Source organism: Coffea arabica, chromosome 7e, assembly GCF_036785885.1.
Source record: "Coffea arabica cultivar ET-39 chromosome 7e, Coffea Arabica ET-39 HiFi, whole genome shotgun sequence".
Taxonomy (NCBI): Eukaryota; Viridiplantae; Streptophyta; class Magnoliopsida; order Gentianales; family Rubiaceae; genus Coffea; species Coffea arabica.
In genome coordinates this window covers 3,577,689-3,598,509 of record NC_092323.1, presented here as the reverse complement: position 1 = coordinate 3,598,509, position 20,821 = coordinate 3,577,689, and the positions used below count along the sequence as shown (strand labels likewise).

Genomic DNA, 20,821 nt, shown 5'->3' with positions numbered 1-20,821 from the left:
ATAGTTCACTTTCCAATTAAAGAATATAGTTGTATTTTAATTTTTCTAAAATGCCCTTATTCAATGTAGTTGTTGTTACTATAAACCTACCCCATTTAATGAGAGTTGATTCTTTTTTTACCATCAATTCAAGTTCCCATAAAGTTGTACTCTATTTAATGTGAAGGTATTTTAGGAAAATAGCAATTTAAATTTACTTTTCCAACAAAGTTAACTACTTTTTCTTAAACTGTGTGAAAAAAGAAACAGGACTATCAAAGTGGGATGGAGGAAGTAATTACCGGGGTGAACTTTTCTCTCTCACTTTCTAGCCCCTTGTAGTTAGTTGCCCTACTGCGCATTCCAAAGGATAGCTCAAAGCATTAATAAGTAAATGCGGAGATCTCTGGGAGCTTAAAGAAATTCTGAACATACACAGGAAGTAGTAGGAAAGACTTCAAGCATGTAGTTAAAAGAATTATACTCCCTCCATCCCACTTTGATAGTTCTGTTTTCCTTTTTCGTCTGTCCCAAATTATTTTTCGTCTATCCCAAATTGTAGTCTGCTTTCCAATTTAAGAATGTAGTTGTATTTTAATTTTCCTAAAATGCCCTTATTCAATGTAAGTTATTGTTACTATAAACCTACCCCATTTAATGAGAGTTGATTCTTTTTTTACTATCAATTCAAATTCCCATAAAGTTGTACTCTATTTAATGTGAGAGTATTTTAGAAAAATAGCAATCTAAATTTACTTTTCCAACAAAATTAACTACTTTTTCTTAAACTGTGTGAAAAAAGAAACAGAACTATCAAAGTGAGACGGAGGGAATAATTACTGGGGTGAACTTTTCTCTCTCACTTTCTAGCCCCTTGTAGTTAGTTGCCCTACTGCGCATTCCAAAGGACAGCTCAAAGCATTAATAAGTAAATGCAGAGATCTCTGGGAGAGCTTAAAGAAATTCTGAACATACACAGGAAGTAGTAGGAAAGACTTCAAGCATGTAGTTAAAAGAATTATACTCCCTCCGTCCCACTTTGATAGTTCTGTTTTCATTTTTCGTCTGTCCCAAATTGTAGTCTGCTTTCCAATTGAAGAATGTAGTTGCATTTTAATTTTTCTAAAATGCCCTTATTCAATGTAAGTTATTGTTACTATAAACCTACCCCATTTAATGAGAGTTGATTCTTTTTTTACTATCAATTCAAATTCCCATAAAATTGTACTCTATTTAATGTGAGGGTATTTTAGAAAAATAGCAATCTAAATTTATTTTTCCAACAAAGTTAACTACTTTTTCTTAAACTGTGTGAAAAAAAAACAGCACTATCAAAGTGGGACGGAGGGAGTATTTGGTTCGAACACATCGAGTTGTGTGCATAGATGCATGTCATCGTTCATGCACCCAAAAAAATGTACTATAACTATGGTTACGTATGGATTAGATGTCTTTTTAGAGTGTTTTTCAAAAATTTTATCATAACAAAATATGTGAAAAACAACTAATGTAGATTATTTGTTTGAATTAAGTGTTTTTTCTAGATGTATTTTAGGATATTTTTTAAATTCGAATTTTAATGAAATATTTTTAAAAGTTTCACTACCCACCACCATCCCTACCTTCCTCCGGTGTTACCACCGACCTTTCGGTCCTCCTTCCATCTACAACCCTCTCTCCTCCCCTATCTGTGGTCACGCTAGTTGCAACTAGATATGATCGTGAGCAACACAACTAGAGAGCTCTTTGGTCCATCCTTCCCTCTCTCCCCTTACTCCTCCTCTCTGGTCACGTTTGGATTGTTTACGGCTAGCGCATTAGAGAGGAAGAGAGAGAAGAGAGGAAGGAGAGAGGGAGAGAAGAAGAAGAAGAAGAAGAAAAAAGATGAACGCCCGTGGTAGTGGCATGTGGAAGAAAAAATAAAGTTCAAGGTTCATTTTATTTTTATTTTTTAGTGAATTTGAGAGTGTGTTTTTGGATTTATTTTTGAAGTTTGTTACTATAAATTTCACAGAAAAAAGGTAGTCAGTGAGAATAACTCTCAATCCAAGATGAGCCTATATTAATCATCCTAGTTTAACTAGGAAGAGGAAAAGAAAACGGCTCATTCAATAGTATAAGAGGAAAGCAAAGAAGGATTGATTTTAAATATATTGTCGATGTATATACTAACTTCTATGGATGCATATCATTTAATCTTGATTTGAATTTAAACTTCAAATTTTAACGCGTGATATGCATCCATATTCTCTAGTATATACATCGTGACTCCGTCAATATATACAAAATTAATCCTATTTCGAATACTAATTTACCTGTAGCTCTTTCAAAGAGAAAAAAAATTCCTCAGGCTTGGGTTCTTAAATATTAAGGCTGCTAGTTTTCGTTCTGATGCAGGTGCCAAAGTCAGAAATTAGTTTCATCAGGAATTGGGATCGTTGGTAGTGCAGAAAAAAATAGTACCAGATGAGAGTGAGGGTACAAGGTTTTGTTTTGGAGGTGACAGGTGCTAAGTGGAATGTAAGGGTACGACAGCCAACAGGAAAGCTGCAGGGGGTGAGTAACGCAGTTTGATCAGGACAGTAGTTAGTGGGGGTTAATGGTGATTAAGACAGGCAAAGCAGGTAGTTAGTCTGGATTCATGACAGAGTAGAAGTTTGACAGAGACTCACAAGCATGATTGTGCTTTGGGAGAATGATGAAAGCTGAGGGCAAATTTGCTTCTCACCAACCCAACCCATCCAAAATTTGATGCCCACAAGAAAAAGATTTTACCGTCGTAGCTGTTTTTGGGACCATTAATAGAGCATCTTAGGCTTCTAAACCAGCTTTTCCTTCTTTTGGTTTCCGGATAAATCTGATTTGACAAAACAAATCACTGTAACAGGACAATAATTATGGTCTTAATTAATTATGGAACTAAAGGGGGGTGGGGGGGAAATGCTTACTTAGTTGTAGAAAGTTTGGCGTTGATTGATGCAACTTGACAAACAGGACACCCATTTCTGTATTTGTTTGTTCACCATATCGTGCATTCACAGTATGCATCACTTTGATGGCTTTCTTAATCCCGAAGCAAACAGTGATTGTGGACCAGCCTCAAACCATATCAACAACGACACAAGGCCATAATCTTCGAGGCCTCATCTAGTTTTCTCCTTTTTTTTTTTCCTTTTCTTTTCCTTAGTTTGAGATATCCTCGTAATCAAAGATAAGAAGATTGTACGACTGTGTTGTTTTGGCAACATCGATTTGCGTTTTTCGAATCAACATAAAAGCTCAAATTAATTAAAGCAGATTGCACTACGTACACAACAGAACGAGCAACATTTATCAGATGAAGAAGAAGATACCTCCTCCTATGTTTTTTATGGCAATCTCCATTCAGCTTGCAAATGCTCAAATGGTTTTACAATTGAAGAAGATACACAGACACAATTTGAATTAGGGCCAGAGAGCCCTGACAGATATGAAAGGAAACGACGCAATACTGATGCAGAGTAGTTCAGTTGCTTCACTTCTTCGCTTGGCCTTTCCAGGAAAATGCTGATTCGGGATTTCGAATAGAAAATTATCTCGTTTTTTGTAGTAGTCGAACAGCAAACGCGGTTCACGAATTGGATCTCATTTGTAACAGCGGACAATGCTGAGAAAGCCCTGGTGCAACTCAAGAGCGTCAACCTTCTTCGATCTTTCAGTTGTATCAACTAGTGACGACGTTCAGAGGAAAACCTTCTTGTGTTTTCTTTCTTGAGATCCCATAAAACCTTCTTGCTACTATACTAAAACTACATAATACGTTAGATATATATTTTTTTCTTTTAAAGGAAAAGAAAAAAAAAAAAAGAAGATTCACTTCTTTTCTTTTTCTCTCTAATTAAACACACAGTGAAAAAATCGTTTTCCACATTGAATATATACAACCTACATATGAAATGCACATTCACTGTGTGCAATATATGAATTTTCTTGTCTTACTTTTATTGTTTTTATTCAATTGTTACTGATTATATTCTATCAGTTAGTCTCTGTCATAATCATCCATGCGGCCACTAATGTCACGGTGGTGAGAGTGAAACTGATCGTGGACTTATGCGGTTGCCAACAATCGCATCTCATGATTAAGGATTCAATCTCGGCTAGCTCAAATTCGCCAGAACTAGGCTATCCAATTCAAATTAAACAAAAACCAAAAAATTTTGAATGAACGACCCAGATTTGATCAATTTGAGTTCGACCAATTAATTAGTGTTTACAATGGAAAGACCTGTGTTCAAACCTCAAAAAAAAAAAAAAAAAAAAAAAAGTACTCCATTGGTCGGAAGAAAAAAGAGAGCAACATATTAAATGTACTCTCTCCGGCCATTAACATTGTCGCTTCTGTTTAAGTAAACAAATTTCCAAAGCTCGCCTTTTCTTTTTCTTTTGTTAAGGAGAGATTACAAAGCTTACAACAAGAGAATTCTTGAGTCGAACTAGAAACTTCACATATGTCTTATTAATATCTCTACCAAATCTTTTTTATGTGCTTTCTACTTGTTTTGAAAATTTCAATTTTTTGTATGATAATGCCCGATAAAAATTATCCAACGTTGAAATCTTTCACTATGAAATTTTAGTTTAGAGAAAGTTAATCTTGCATAATTTCTTTTGGGTAGGAAGGGAGATTGCAAACTTTACAAGAAACGGAAGAACAAGAAATGTTTAATGATTGGAACCTCACGTCATCTGAAAATTGTACCTATCACCTAAGTTGGATCTTGAGTTTTAACTCCCAGAGTTAAAACTAGCCCAACCCACAAAAAGAACAACAACATCCAACAAAGGAGAGCACCTTAATCCATGGTGCATTAAGGCCCATAGCTAAGAGTTTGTATCAATTCATTTGGGCCTAGTGCCTCACTCAACTTCCACTTTTATCCAAAGACAGATCTTGCACCTCGGGCTCAGGCCTTTGAGGGCAGCTCGCAGGCCAGCGGGCTGACTAAAGAAACAAATGACAGAATAGAAATTTCCATGTATTAGTCTGAGGGGAATCTCGCCCCTTTCCACTTGTTTCAAATGCAAGATCACAATTTTCCCGACACTTTCCTTCTTTTAAAAAGTAGTGATAGAAATGCAATTTCGCTCTGCTTTATATGTCAAAATAACAACAAAAAGAAAAAAGGAAATTGAGAGACGATGAATATTAGAATTTTGAGAAGAGGTGTGTACTCGAATCTTATTTATGGGTTAGTTTATTTTGTGGCCTAGGGATACATAGGGTGTGTTCTCAACTAATTCTGATTTTGTAAAATTGATTTTTGAAAAATAAGATTTTTAGAAATAATTTATATGTTATCGTTTATTGTTTAAAAAAAAAGCAATTTTAATAAATGCATAGGTGTTCTTAAAGAATGTTAAAAAGCTTATTTTGATAAGAAAATGACCACGTTGCTCCTTATATGCTACATAGATAAATTTTTTTGCTAATTAATTAATTTTTAATTAATTACTTTTCTTATAAAGATTAAATGGTGGATGAGAAAAATCAGAGTCGCATAGATGAATTTGGAAGTGAGACAAGAATAAGAAGAAAATAAAAAGACCATAAAAGGTTATATAATTTTTAGATAGTTTAGTAATTATACTGAAATTTGAAGGGTAATTCTGTCTACATAAAATAATAGGCCAGAATCAAGATCCAAAAGCACGTCACGGCTTGCTTCTTCTGATTTCAACTTTTTTGAGCCCAAAAATTCTAAAATCAATTTTTTAAAATTAGTTGAGAGTATAACAAAATAATTGTTCAAAAATAAAAAAGCAAAAATCAATTGAGAATAAAGCCATAGTAAAAAAATGGGATTGGTAGCGCTTTTTGAACAACGTATATTTTTCCCCTAAAAGTACATACAATTTAGGATGTCAATGGTTATTTAAGAGTTTTCATGGTAAGCCCTATCATCTTTTTGTGGTATCACTTGTCTCGTGTTTTTTTTAAGCGAACAAAACATAAAAAGTCTTTGTTTATTTTGGTTGTTGTTATATTGAGAGGACAAAACCAAAATAATTATTTAGGGATGATGCATCCAGAATACTTTTGATTTGCAGTGATTTGACGTCATGATAATATACTATTATGGCAGCCCATTTTTTTAATGTATTTCAATTGGACCTTTTTTTTTTTTTTTTTTTTTTAAGTAAGTGAGAGGTTTGGAACTCCCTGTTCCGGTATGAATAACACCTAACTCATCCTTCCCCTATCGGAGGGAAGGGGTGGTGGCGGTGGAGAGGGGTGGTGGAATGTGATAGGTGTTATATATATAAATTCTAATAAAGTTTTAAATTTTAAAGACACCCTAATAAATAATTAGAGTGCAACTTTTTCCTAGACAATGCTACAACAAAATGTTTTGGAAAACAACTAAAAAATCACCTAATCCATAGGGAGCCATTAATCCATAGCCGCTTACTTCTAACTCTAGTTTGGGAAAAATGAGGAGGAAAAAGAGAAGATAAAAAGAAGAGCAAATTATCCATTTGGCCCTTGAACTTTTAGTTTAAGTAAAATTAAGTCCCTTAACTATTTTAGACAATTTTGAGCCCTCAAACTTGTAAAATTATGCACTCATAACCCTTTTGGCCAGTTTATCCGATTTTACAACTAAAAAGTCAATTTACACGAATGGCAGTAATCTGAGTGAGAGGGCATTTTTGTCCGCATATTCTAAGCAAAAAAGGAACTACTCCTCCGCAGCCTCCTGTTTTTCTCCTTCCTTCTAACGGGAACGGGTGAGCGATGCTACCACACCAGCAATCCACAACTACCATTTCAATAGGTCTGGGGATGAAGATGAAACTTCAGAGGAGGAGGACCACCCCCACCCCCACCTCCCCAAATGTAATAGCTATCCAGTTTTCCACTACACAAACCCATAACCGAAAAACTAACATTCTAACAACACACCCGACCAATCCCCCCGCCCCCTCCGGCCGGAGGCGGTGCTAATTTTGATTGTGATTTTCCAAAGAGTATAGAGTACTCTTTTACCGCTGCCCGCCTTTCCAATTTGTTCAATCATTCGATGATTTAGTACGCCTGCCTGTTAATTCCCACAACCAACTAACCCCACCACCGCCACCTGTTTCCGCAATCCGCTTCTAAATTCCCTTCAATCTGCTAGTTGTAATAGTAGGAGGGACTACAGTTGAGTAGCTGATTGAAATGTGGGAATGCAGCTGAATTTTGTTGATCCGGCTATTCTTGTTTCTCCTTTCCTGTTACTACAACTAGCAGTGGCAATCATTACCGCCGTCGACAAATGAAGCTGCCCATCATCGGGATCTCACTTCTGCTAGAAAGGTTCTCTGGCCATCACCACCAACTAGGTTAGGAAATGGGAAGGAGGAGAAGTTGTTCTCTTTTGCTTAGAATATATGTGGACAAAAATGCCCTCCCACTCAATTTATTGCCATTCGTGTGTTAATTGACTTTTCGGTTGCAAAATTGGATAAACTGGCCAAAAGGGTCACGGGTGCACAATTTTACAAGTTTAAGGACTAAAAGTTACCTAAAAATAGTTAAGGAGCTTAATTTTATTTAAACTAAAAGTTCAAGGGCCAAATGGATAATTTACCCTAAAAAGAAAGGGAAAAAGGATACCTGAATGGAACAACGAACAAGGATGTGTACTGAACAGTCCCAAGCGTAAAGGGTGCACGTGCCTCTCACTTAATACAATTACAAGCACAGCAGGGGGAGGTGACTGGGTGACGGTGGTTAACATAACAAGGCCAATTCGTTTGGAGGGGCACATGCCTCTGTCGTCCTTGCGTTGCTTGTTTGCTGTAGCTGCCCATAGGCGATGCCATGGATGCGCCACCCGTAAGAGATATTGGCTGCTGGAAGTAGGGTCCCTTGCCATGTGACAATTCTTGAATCGACTCTTCAAGTTTAATACTTTCCCCTTCTCTGCTTGTCAGCGTCCATATCTCTCTCCATCTGGGTTTTCAATGCCTCTCTTCTCTGCTTGTTAATTTGTATTATTATTTGGGGAAAATTTTGTCAATTATTTTCTAAACACAAAGTTTCAAGTTTCTTTCATTTTTTTAACTCATATAAATCATATCACAAAAATACTCCTTCCGTCCCATTGAAAGTGTTGTACTTTCTATTTTGGAATGTCTCGAAACAATTATCATGTCAGAAAAGTTAAAACACCTTTTAGTCTCTTTTTCCAATATAACCCTTATTTCTAATCATATGCATGTTACTATTCAAATTTAAATTATGAATTTGTGGGGATAAAATTAGAAAGAGAAGCATAAACATTACAATCAAACTATTATTCTTAAAAAATTGGATTCCCCAAATATGACTGAATAAATGGTACGATGGGAATACTAATTAAAAAAAATCATGTAACTTAAATCCAAATGGAATCAGTTACTTAACAACTAAGAAGGGGTTAAGTTAGTGATTAAATGTCTCTTAAATTGGTCAAGATAGTAGAGTTGGTGTCATGTCTTTCTGACCACTCTGAATTCAAATCTCTCCTAAAACATCTGTCTATCACACATGGTCTGCTTAATGCGTCTTATTCCTTTGTGTGGTTGGCGAGTTTTCGTACGAAATTGAATTTATCTAGTATATACTCTCGAAGAGCGGCTGAGGATTCTCTTATCAACAACAAAAAAAAAAAAAAATTTCCAATTAACTGTTGCCGTGAATTGACTCGGACCAATTGGCAAAGAGTGATGCTAAGTGTATGGTTTTACAGGTAGGATAACTTCCTATTGCGGCGCTTCAAGCCACTTCTTTTTTTTTTTTTTTGCTTTTTTATGAGAATTCAAACACTTCACATGTAAGCATTTAAGGCTGAACTGTAGATGTCCAAGGAGATTGCTATCCACACATCCTCAAACAATAATCTGACAATTAATTAATTTTCTACAACCTGTCCAGCACTAGTAAATCAAGAAAACAAGAGTCCATCCTTTTCAAATTAGTAGTACAGTACTTCTTTGAAACACTACAACTTGTGAGTTTTCTTTTTTTTTTTTGTTGGACGTGGGGATCAGATACGGATCAGCGGCCTAACAAGTTTCTGTTCAAACCCGTTTATCTTTTTAAGCTGTAAATAGATACGATACGAGGCATGGAATTAAGCAGAGTATATAGGCAGAAAGTATAAGAAAGACCATTTTGTCCTCAACTAATACATCAGATAAGACGCAAAAAGGGCATTCAGCCACTGCTTTTTCGTTGCTTATTTATTTCTCGCCTGGTTTTTTGAGTGTTAAGCTGAAACTGAAGCCCACAGCTCTCCATCCTCCATTTGTTTTGGCTTCAGTATTTACTATTAACCGCTCTCATATTATCAGTTGGGTTAAAAAAGAAGAAGATCTTGGTGCTTCTAGTTTTGTTTCATCAGCCTGTTCGTCTTCTTTAAATCAATACCAGTTTGTAACAGATGGTACTAAAAATAAAACATCTTCTACTAACTCCAGGTAACACTCACAATATTCTATGACCCCTTTATGTAGCGTTCAATCTGCCCTCCTAAATATATACAAACTTTGCCATTTCAGTAACCCTTTCAACATAAAGTAAGTGCCAATCTGCCTACGAATTCAACCTGCAGTAAAAGGCAAGTACCCTTTTTTTGTTTTGGCATGTCAAAGTATGTATACTAACAAAATAAAGTTTTCCTTCTGAGATAGGATCAATCATCGTTTCAAGAATTAATTGTTGCAGATGTCTATTCTGTCGAAGAGGGTGACATTCCATACATGATAAACCTAAATGGTTTATATCCTTTTGGTAAAATTTCCTTTCTAACGGTAAAAGGTAAAAAGTAAAAACTGTTAGCAGGTGCAATTTGTATAATCAAGAGCTAGAATTGTATTCACTTAGCATAATTAGCTTTTACACACGAGTTTCAAGGCACAGAAGATGATTCACTAATAAATCTCTTAAATCTGTAACGGGCGGGCAACACTAGGACTCAAAAAAAGCGTTCAAATGTCAATGCCTAAAATTAACAAGATAATGGTAAGAGTTAATTCTCAATATCTCACCAAGAATCAAAAGGAGAATTCTTACTACTAAAACAAATTTGCAGTTTCATCGAATGAGAAGTTAGTCAAATCATCTTTCCCGTCGAGCAGCCAATTCTCCAACAACATAGAGAATGGAACTTGTGCCCCATCTTGGTCCGGTTTGCTTTCCCCTTGGAAAATGCTGGCCTCAGGAGAGGTGGATTGAGAAAATTCAGAGGTTGAAGACTCGAAAGACTCAAATCCAAAAAGGGACTCAAATGCTTCGGATAAATCTATTCCGCTTTTGCTCTCGGCACTAGGAGTCCCATCGCTGGAGGTACAATCCGTGGCGGCATTGCAGAACGATTGCTGAGTGCTGGAAGATTTTGATTGCTCAGATTTACGAGGTGAAGGATTTTTGACCCAACCCTTGAGCAATCTTGCTATATTCTCTGTACTTGATGCGTAAGTAGACGATCCTTGGCCAGGTTCTGTGTAAGACAGATGACCATCGCAGGGCTTGGAATCAGGCGCAGGGATAGATCCCTCCAATGACAAGGCATCGTGCAAGGCTTGTTTGGCGGTTTTGATATCAGTTTGGAGCCTTCTTTCCCACTGGCCTTTAGAAATGGAGTGGGAAGATGACAACGCGTTTCTTGGGGAGCTGCTGTCTGAGCCCGTTTGAAGCTTTTTAAGCTTCTTCTTCAAATGGGTGTTCCAGAAGTTCTTGATATCGTTGTCCGTTCTCTCAGGCAGGTAAGCAGCTATCGCAGCCCACCTGTACCCAAACCAAAACACCAGTTTCATATATACATTGAACCCAAACGCTCAACGACGTTATCATTATCGTCAGTAAAAACGAGAAGGGCTAGAAATTTAAGAAGCATACTTGTTCCCTAAAAGGGCTTGAAGCTGAATGATCATTTTCTCCTCCTGATCCGTGAAGTTACCCCTCTTGATCCCAGGCCTCAGATAGTTTGTCCATCTAAGCCTACAACTCTTGCTGCATCTACGTAAACCTGACGGGTCAAAATCATGTAGCAAACCAAACTCAGAAATCAGAATTCTGCATCCAAATATTTTAGAATTTGTAGTAAAAAAAAAAAAGAAAGAAAGAATATGTGAGATTAATGTAAGCAGAAGAGTTGAAGAAACCTGTGTTAGCAGGAACAGCCCTCCAGTTGCCAGGACCATGTTCTTGAACGTAAGTGACCAACATTATATCCTCCTCGGGAGTCCATGGACCTTTCTTAACTCCCACCTTATCACAGCAAGGAGGTCTACCCATCTCTCCCTCTCCCTCTCTCTATTCACCTTCCCTTTGTCTTGTAGTCTGTGATACCGTTTGATGATCTCTTTCTGAGATATCCCTCTCAGAAGCTATCCCTCGGTGCACCCTAAAACTTTGCTGGACTTGGGGCTGTGTTCTTCTCTATTTTGACAGCTATTTCTGCACCACTAGTCGTGATCCGTGCTTATTTTTCTCTTCTTGGGAAAAGCTGAGACAATTGTCCAACGCTAAGATTTATTGATCTGCAAAGCATATATAGAAAAAAAGGAAACCCCTCCGCCACCTCCTAACTATAAACGCTGACCTAAAAGAAGCAAAGGGTGTATTCAAAGAGTCAAAAGGTGACAGCAAGCAAGAGAAAGAGCATTTACTGCAATGGCCTATCTATCCATCCATCCATCTTAGCTAATGTGCTAAGGTCAGCAGCTGGGTGACTGTCTGTAGCTCCTCTTCTCTAATCTCTGCCTCACCAAAACCGCGTAGCATTCAATGTGCTGATTCATTATTGATGATCCATTACTGCAATTCACCTTGCTAATTATGGTTTCCATGCAATATTAACCAACTTCCTTAGTCACCTATTCGTATGAACTACGTACTACTGCTAATGAAAGTCGATTTCTAGCTAGTAATAGAATAGTTCTCCTACAAGTTTCAAAATCTTTTTTACGAGCAACTTTCTCAGATTTTTATCCCTTTTTTTGAGTAAAAAACATTAAATTGCTTTCATTAATAGGTGCAGAAAAGGTTGTACAAGAGAGTTATAACTAAAACTATACATTTAAAAAACTCTTTTACAATTTGTGCATCACGAATCATAATGATCAAATTGGTTGGTAAACTAGTAAAGTCGACGGTGATCGAGGATGATGATGATATCTATCCTAGTAAAAACAAGAAGATATGGTCATGATGGCGGTGGTGAAGATATATATATATATATATATATAGATATACACACACACACACATTATACTGATTCTATGATACACACACCCACAGATATGTATATATATTTAAGTTGATTCGAGATGTTGCTGGCTGGGCTTGGGATGAAATGATTGTATGCTAGGGTATTGTAATGTATGTACGTATGTTCAGGGTTCATCACGAAACATCCTGAACTTTGAGGAGGATTGATCAAAGACATAAAGATGTTTGGGTCAGATGGAGGAGGGGCGACTCGTCGCCAAGTCAACCACAACCAATCAGATGACAGAATACGTTTCTGTCTAAAATATTTCGTTTCATCATGCCCCATGCATGTGGGCCAATTGAATGAGAATTCCCGTGTGGCGACCAAGTCCTCTGTTCATGTTTCATTAATCCTGCGGCTCATGGAAAAGGACCGATTACCCTTTGAGAAGGGATAATTTTTCAGAAACCTCCCTTTCAAGGTTTCTAACAGTTTCACTCCGATGCTATAAAAATATCACTCATCTCCCCGGACAATTATGCGGGACTCAATACCTAGCTCGCTAATATTGAAATGATTCTACGAAGCTAACAACTTGGGCGGTTTTATGCAGAGAGAAACCATTATTATTTTATTTTTTCTTCTTTGGAAAACATTAGCCTAGCTGCGCTGATCCAACACGAGCAGATAGTCAATTATGAATAATAATAATAAGCGATTGATATCAATTGAAACTTTGGATACCAAACATGCTTTGGATGACTTTGCATCCCCGAAAGTTGGATCCAGGTAAATTCGATTTACTTTATAGGTATGAAGGTCCGTCCAATTCAAATGCTATTTAAGGTCTTGCCACTATACTGTTTTGTGATACAATTTTTTTTTTCTCTGGGTGTAGTTAAGATTTTGCCGGGAAAAGATGGCGGTATTTTTTTGTTACAATAAATGTCTTTTTTCTTAATATTAACGGGTCTGAACGTACGCATGTTATATGTGCAAAACCAAAACAATACAACAGAGTTATATTCAATTATTGAAGGATTATCTTGGAACCACTGCCTTCTTAATTGTGTAACACTACTTATTTTCAAGGAAAAAGAAGAACAATTCCATATTGATCTAGAAAGAAGAACACTTCCCTTGCATGATTTTGGATCATGACTAACTGCTTCAATTCCTAAAGTTCAAATACGTACTAGGTAATCATTGGGGTCGACTCGACGATCCGGTGGCCAAGGCTTTTGGAATCTTTTTTACCGTCAAGTTTAAAATTCGAATTTTATAAATGACAACTGCATGTGAAAAAATAATAATAATAAAAAAAATGTTGAACTACTAGGCTTTTTATTAAAAAGCCTCTTTCTTTGGCCTCTCGGAAAATGAATCGACAAACCATGGAAATCTAGGGTCCTCCCTATCGAAGGAAAACGCTTCTGTCTGACCTGTTCAACATTTTGTAATGAACTTATTGGGTTAATCAGGACCCAGGAGAGACTTCAGGCCCACATGCATGCAAACTCCAAAACTCCTTGAAATCTGAGGGGGATTAGCAGCCAGTATCATCCTTCTTTTATTGCTTTTACATTTTTTTCTTGGTGTGCTGTTAACATCTTTGAGCAGCATAATGATTAGTAAGAATTCCATAGTTGTGATGCAGTACTCCATTGCCTTGACTTGCTGAGATATTCAGCCCCGCTAAACTCCACGCAATCCAATGCTCCGTCGCCTTCTCTTTGAAAGAAATACAAGTAGTATTTTACTACTAGACTCGTAGTATTTCATTTCATTTCATTTCCTTTCCTTTCTTGAACGCATAGGTTTGTATGTCCCGCGTCACGTCAACCACCACCGAATGATTATGATGCTGCTACGCTTCTCCTGCACATGGCTCATGGCACCCGATAGAAATTGAAATTGGACTTCATCGAAAACTTTCCAAGTTGCGGCCTTCTGGCTGGCTAATCTATCTATGGGTGCGTTTGAATAGAAAATTATTTTAAAATATTATTTGATATAACATTGTAATATTTTCTATGATATAATATACATGAGATGAACCGGAAGGCTAAAAAAAATAAATTATAAGAAATGGTGAGAGGAGAGAAAACCCTCTTAGCATGTGTGCACATTAAATTGTGGTCCATGGAAGCCTATGATTAGGCATGGTGCCCCAAGGGGCTAATGGGACGAGGTGGGAGGGAATTTTTTCCCTCCATTTAGAAACGGGGCCGGGTATATCCCCCGCTTCGCCACCCGCTAAAATATATATAAATAAATATATATGTATATAATTATATATAATATTTAATTTAATTAGTTACAACTTATGATAATGATATTATTAGTTATATGTATTATATGATGTATATTAGTATATGTGATATAATTGATATTATCAATTATACTAATAATTATATATATCTACTAATAGAAATTTAATTAGTTATACTAAATTTACTAATACATTTATACTAAATTTCTAATTACACTTAATACAATAACACTTTTTTCTCAAAAAAAAAAGAAGCACAAGCACAATAATGAATTAATGATTGTATTTGTGCCAAAGTAAAAATTTGACTATTTTAGTTATATTTCATCATATTGGATTGTATTCAAATAACTTTTGTTTGATTGTTTTTGTGAGTTACAATTGTGAAATTACAATGAATAATAACTTGGTGATGTGTTGATATTTTAGTACTTAATTATTTGTTAAAATTTAACTATAATAAAATTATATAACACATTTTTATTAACCCCGCGAGAGAAACGGAACGGGACGGGGAGGGGGGAATTAATAGGCAGCGGGGCGAGGGATGGAGAGGAGTCCTTTGCCCCAGTTGCCATCCCTACCCATGATGCGACTCATGACCTTTCAATGTTGCGCCGAATCATCGATCATGTGCTCTGAAACTGAAACCTACCCTTCAAGATGTGTTCTCTCTCAGAAGATATGTTGTTTACGGAAAAATTTTCTGGATAAGAAGGAAACCGAAACAGTTTCGTGCCACGATGTTCCACCAAAACCACATCTGGGATAGCTTTGAAAAAAAAATATATTGCACATCTTACAGCAACAATTGTCCGAGATTTAACGAGTGGGCTAGAATGTGCTTGAACATTTTGTAAACTTTTGTCAAGTGTCTTGTCTGAGGCCGAGTCACGGGCTTCCTCTCATGATATCTAATTGGGCTAGTAAACTTGTGGGGAAGACATAGAGCTACAAAACAAGATGGTCCATTTGTGTGTTTGTATCTTACAGGAACTGGGCCGGCCGAAATCAATAAATCCTTGAAACGCTCCCGGATGTCACCGCAAGTTCTAAATGATGAAAATGAGACACGCACCAGTACGACTAATAAGCGTAAATTAATAAGAACCGCCAAGATGTGAAGAGGGATTAGTTTTTGTTGAGTTGAGTTTATTCCACGTCGATTTGTAAAAGAGTCAGAGTGCTTGATTAAAATGGATGGAATCTAGAAGCGTGAAAATAAGACCACTCGGGTGCCCTTAACTTGGACTTTGACCTTTGTATTGTCTTCAGAAAGTCCACAACGTGACTTGCAATAAATGAATGTTTGGAAATATGTGTGCACCAATTTTATTTGTCTCCATTTCAATTTTCTACGATGACTAGTTCATAAAGGAGGACATGCAATGAAAGCCTTCTGTATAGTAAACTAAACTGTTGCCGTCGAGGAGTTTGCTTACAAGGAGGTCGGCGTCGGCTTATTAGATACTCCCACCAGTACCAGTAATTCTGATTTCTCGTTAATTTTGTCAGTAGTAGCACAAGATTTGCCGTCTTTTTTTAGTCTCAACGCTGTCGGTTTTAACTTTTAACTTTCCCACTCCTTTAAGCTACCAATACTAGGCGGCAAGTTCTTCGTCAATTTATTATCGTTTTGTTTTTGTTCTTGACTACGCGTGATGCGTGTCTGCTGCTGTAATCTTTTCTTCTTTTTGTTTTTTTTTTTGGAAAATAGTAGCGTAGCTTCTCCTTTAGTCTGCTGGTATTACCGTAACACGGCTTTAACCGAAAAAAAAGAACACGATATTATAAGAAACGCGCAAATGTGGGTCGACAATCACATATGATATGGGAATTATCAGTTTCTGGGTTTTTTCTCCTCACATAAACTGCCTGCCTACTGCCTAGTGCCTACCAACTGATCATCTATCTTAGAGTTAGAGCTGGCAAAAAAGTCCAAAACTTAACAACCCGTCCATTAATTTTAAAGGATGGGTTGGGTCAATTGGATTATGAATTTTATTGGATTGGGTAAGAACAATCCAACTTATTCATTGGCGCAGGTTGGATTTTTTATTTGAGTACCCAATACCCAACTTGTTTAAAAGTAATTCAAAATAATAAATACAAGATTCAATACACATGTGCCCAACTATTTGCATTTAGACATGTGTTAATAATTCATTGATTAATTTGTATTCAAAATTCTCATATATATATTTTCAATCAATTTTTTTAATTTTTATTTAAAAGAAAAAAAACTTGAAATAAAAATTCATGCTTATTTTACTCTTATAATAATAGTTAAACTTGCTCAACTTCTATAATAATTTATTATGCCTTTTAAGACTATGTTATTTTCCTCCCCTTTTTTTCCTTTTTTTTTTTTTTAGTTGTTCTCAAGTTGCTACTTGCTTTTGTTTGTTAATATTTCGTGTACATAAAATAGAGTTTTAAATTTATTCTAATTGCATTATTTTTAATATTTCGTGATTGCTTTTGTTTGTTAATATTTCGTGTACATATAATATTGTACAAATTTCTTTTTTAAAATTTAGCATTATATAATTTCGGATTCTTCAAATTTACAAACAAAAGCTTACTTTGTATCAGCCTAATTTTTCGCTAATTCAAAATAATGCGATCCCGATGTGGTAAAAATGTCAGAATAGTTCATGAATTCTCCTCTCATTTATTTCTTAAAAAGTTTAGGATTTTCCTTAATAAATTTTTTGGGAGTAATACCAATACTTTTTACAAGCATATAATATTTTCTACTTTATATCAAAGCTGTGGTAATTCTAAAAGATTAATATGACCATAGCATCAAGTATAATCCTAAATGTTCTAATTAATCAGGTGATAAATTATCTAACTGTATCAAATCAATAAAAAAAAATACGTTCTAATATATATTACATGTATATAGATCATGATATTAACTTCGAATCAATATAGTTGATTTGCATATTCTATTTTGTTTTGATTAATTATAGCAACTTGGGCATGGTTAGTCCAACGATTTCATTTCGTCTAAAGCAAATACCTCTAATCTTCAACTTCATGAGAAGCTTACAATCAGTAAGACAATTAATTCTCCTCTTAATTAGCGAGTCCAAGAACCAAAATGCAGTAATGTCTCCAGTCATTTAATGGAAGAAAGCAATTTGCATATTATCCTCAGAATGGAGTTCTGATGCATGGAACTTTCACAACAGTTTGCAAAATTTCTAGAGTCATGAATCATAAAATTTTTGAGAATATAAGGACTAAAGTACAAACTTATTTTCTATAATTTCAATATTAGTATACAACAAATTATATGTTTCTTACTTACATTTTAAAGTATAATATAATCTATCATTCAATAATTTAAATACATAGAATATTACAATTTACAATAAAGCAGATATGAATAGTAAACGTGTTAATAAGTTGTGACAAAAATAAGTTTCAATCAATTAGTAGTATTAAAAAGTACAAAGTAAACATTTTTTTTAGCTAATCTATTTAAATGTACAATTTATTATCTAAAATTCACAATACAAGCAATATAAAATATTATTCTATTTATGATGAGTTTTCAAGGACCTTAAGAAGTGAGTGTGTGAAAATACATTTATGTCTGTGAAAATGTGTTTATATGTGTGAATATTTTTTTTTATGTGTTAAAATGTATGTGAAAAAGTTTATGTATTAAAATGTATTAATTAATATGTTGGGTCATGGGTTTGAGATAACCCAATATGACCCAATCCAAAATTAACCCAATCTAAAGTTGAACGGATTGGGTATAATCCATTTAAGTGAAAATTCAATATTAAAGTTGGACGGGTTGGCAGACATATTCTATCTAATCCATTTAAAGAAATTATTGGACCACACATTGCTAATAGGAAATGAAAACTGATTGAGCTATTTCCATCTTCTGTCTTCCCTTTGTATTGTATTTTTAATCAACTGATCGAGACTCAACTGAAGTTGTACTCGTGCTTATGTCCCCGTAATTTGTGTGACATGTCCAGAGGCACAATGTTACTAATCAACCCAATTTCTCATGCTACAGTACGACCGCTCTGGCCGCAACAGTTAATTTCCAAGTACTTTATACTTTGGACCAAACTCTCGTCGTTTTCCCATTTAGATCTTGGTTGAACTAAATATGGGATGATACTACTATTAAGCACTAACATGCAATCACAAAAAAAAAAAATTTTTTTTTTAATTGCCAAAAAATTCACAAGGAGATTTGCTAAATTTTTTTTCTTTTTCCTCCTGTTTTCTTTCTCTTCCTCTCGAAAGTTGAATCTCCATTTATTTTCTTGTAGTTGAAATGCTTGTAGCTGGGGTCCCTCCATGCTGATACATATAGTGTGTTTTTTCCTCGCTTTGTTTTGCTTGGGTGGGTAATAAATGGGAATAAAATTGGATAGGGATTGTTAGTTTTTGAGAATGATTTTGACTTTGTGTTATTATTTAGTTATTAAACGATTGTGGGAACTGTAATTCAATCGGACTCTTAAAATTTTGCAAATGTGATTTGCGTGGTGGCCGGTTATTTTCAATTATTTGGATTTTGGTTGTTGAAGTTAGTGGAGTCACTTAAATTTGAATGCCCCAAAAGGAATAAGGGTTACTTAATAATATATTTGAATTAAAATAAACATAAAATTGTAGAAAAAAGAGAATGGAATTTTGGAGGCTTCTGATAGATTTTTTTTTTTTAAAAAAAAACTCTCCCGCCAATAAGTACTACTAGAGGTGGCAAAATGGGCGGGATGGGTGGGATTTGCTTGGGTTTAAGATGGAACCGAGTCATATGGGTTTGGGTCCAACCTTACCCATATATGTTTTGGGACTAACTTGGGCGGGATCACTTTGGGATCGGTTTAGATTGATTCCACCCAATACCCAAATATATTTTCTACATATTTTTTTCCTTTAATTTATTTTTTATTTTTTATATAATTTTAATATTTTTTATTTATTAAATTTCTTTTAGTTTTATTAAATAAACATGCAAGTGCTTTATACTCAGGATTATCACCAAAAATTGGATTAACAAATAAAGAAAAAGATAGATATACAATCATGACTATAAAAATTGTTAAAGATAATTTTTGAATCTAAGACTCCGTTTGGATTGGCTATTTTTTCAAAAAATAAGTTTTTCAAATACAATGTTATAGTAATATACAATAACTCAAAAAACATCCCATCCATATTAGTATATCAAATATTTCAAAAAAATTTTATAGTAAAAATTTTTCATATACACTACTATAATAAAATATTTCAAAAATACCCCCCAAAAATAGTTAATCCAAACGGAGCCCTTGCTATTTGAGCCCAATGGGTACCCAAGCATTTTCCAAAATTTCTCATCAAATAATGGGTACAATTGGAATTTGTCCCATTTTAAACCCAATATCAAATTCCAATACCCATCCCGCCCAAAGTCTCAATGGGCATGGGTAACCCATTGGGGTTTGGGACAAATTGCCACCTCTAAGTATTACTATATTATATAGATATGGACACTAATGAGGTTAAGTAAAGTGAATGCCTAAAACTGCAGAGAGTTTCTTCTTTTCGTTTTGGGCACGCGATTTTGTTTTCCAAGACTAAAAACTTGCTTCGACACTCCTATTTGACCCATTTTATTCACGAAAATTATCCCAGTCTCAACTAATTACACACCGTATGTAGATAATACGTACAAACTCAAATTTACATCTTCCGGATTCTTTTGTTCAAAACTCAAAAACACACAGATTTGGGATTTCGGAACGAAGTCAAGGGTGGTTGGGCAAATCAAGTGGTCTACTATTTGTATTGCATTTGCTGACAGGAGAGATATCTGAACTTTGTCTTGTTCTCAGGAATTAAAAACAAGAAAGAAAAAAAAAAGGAATGCACAAAAATTAAACGCGAGCTCCAACCTTTTTTTTTTCAAAAAAAAAAAAAAAACGAATTGAACGTTCACATTTTGATACTGTGGATGTGGCTTTTTTTTTTTTTTTTAAAAAAAAAGGAAAGTCAACTAAGTGATAACTGGAAAAGGAATGTGGAAGTGACTCGTCCATCTGCCGGTACTATAATCTTGGAAAAGGACGTAGTGGTAAGTGCAATAATCAATGCAATGAAACCAGGCAAGCGGTCCAGCCCTTGGTGCCCACCACAAATCTCAAAAACCAATTATGTCAGATTAACGTAAAATATCAACATTTTAATTTACCAAGCGCCCCCCCCCCCCTCCCCGGGGTCCTCCCCCCTCCGGAAGTGTAAAGGCGTAAACTTTCTAATGGACCCACCTTTTTCATTTTTCTCATCTTTCTCAGATTTATCATTGCCCCCGCTC

The 20,821-nt window shown here is 35.4% G+C and overlaps 1 protein-coding gene across 1 annotated transcript; it reads right to left on the bottom strand.

Annotated features, from left to right (window-relative positions):
• Positions 1–9,838: 9,838 nt before the first annotated feature.
• On the bottom strand, positions 9,839–12,168 carry LOC113699014 (myb-related protein 306). Its single transcript, XM_027219040.2, has 3 exons — positions 11,155–12,168; positions 10,889–11,018; positions 9,839–10,777 (listed from the first exon to the last, which is right to left on the bottom strand). Exons 1-3 carry the CDS (start codon positions 11,285–11,287, stop codon positions 10,066–10,068), a joined length of 975 nt encoding a protein of 324 aa, XP_027074841.1. The 5' UTR covers positions 11,288–12,168; the 3' UTR covers positions 9,839–10,065.
• Between the last annotated feature and the right edge of the window lie 8,653 nt (positions 12,169–20,821).

Excerpts from the sequence above, each read along its gene's own strand:
- LOC113699014 (XM_027219040.2), bottom strand. The coding sequence starts at position 11,287 with ATGGGTAGACCTCCTTGCTGTGATAAGGTGGGAGTTAAGAAAGGTCCA. Across the intron at positions 11,019-11,154 it reads GGCTGTTCCTGCTAACACAG|GTTTACGTAGATGCAGCAAG; the intron begins GTTTCTTCAACT and ends TTGACCCGTCAG. Across the intron at positions 10,778-10,888 it reads CAAGCCCTTTTAGGGAACAA|GTGGGCTGCGATAGCTGCTT; the intron begins GTATGCTTCTTA and ends GTTTGGGTACAG.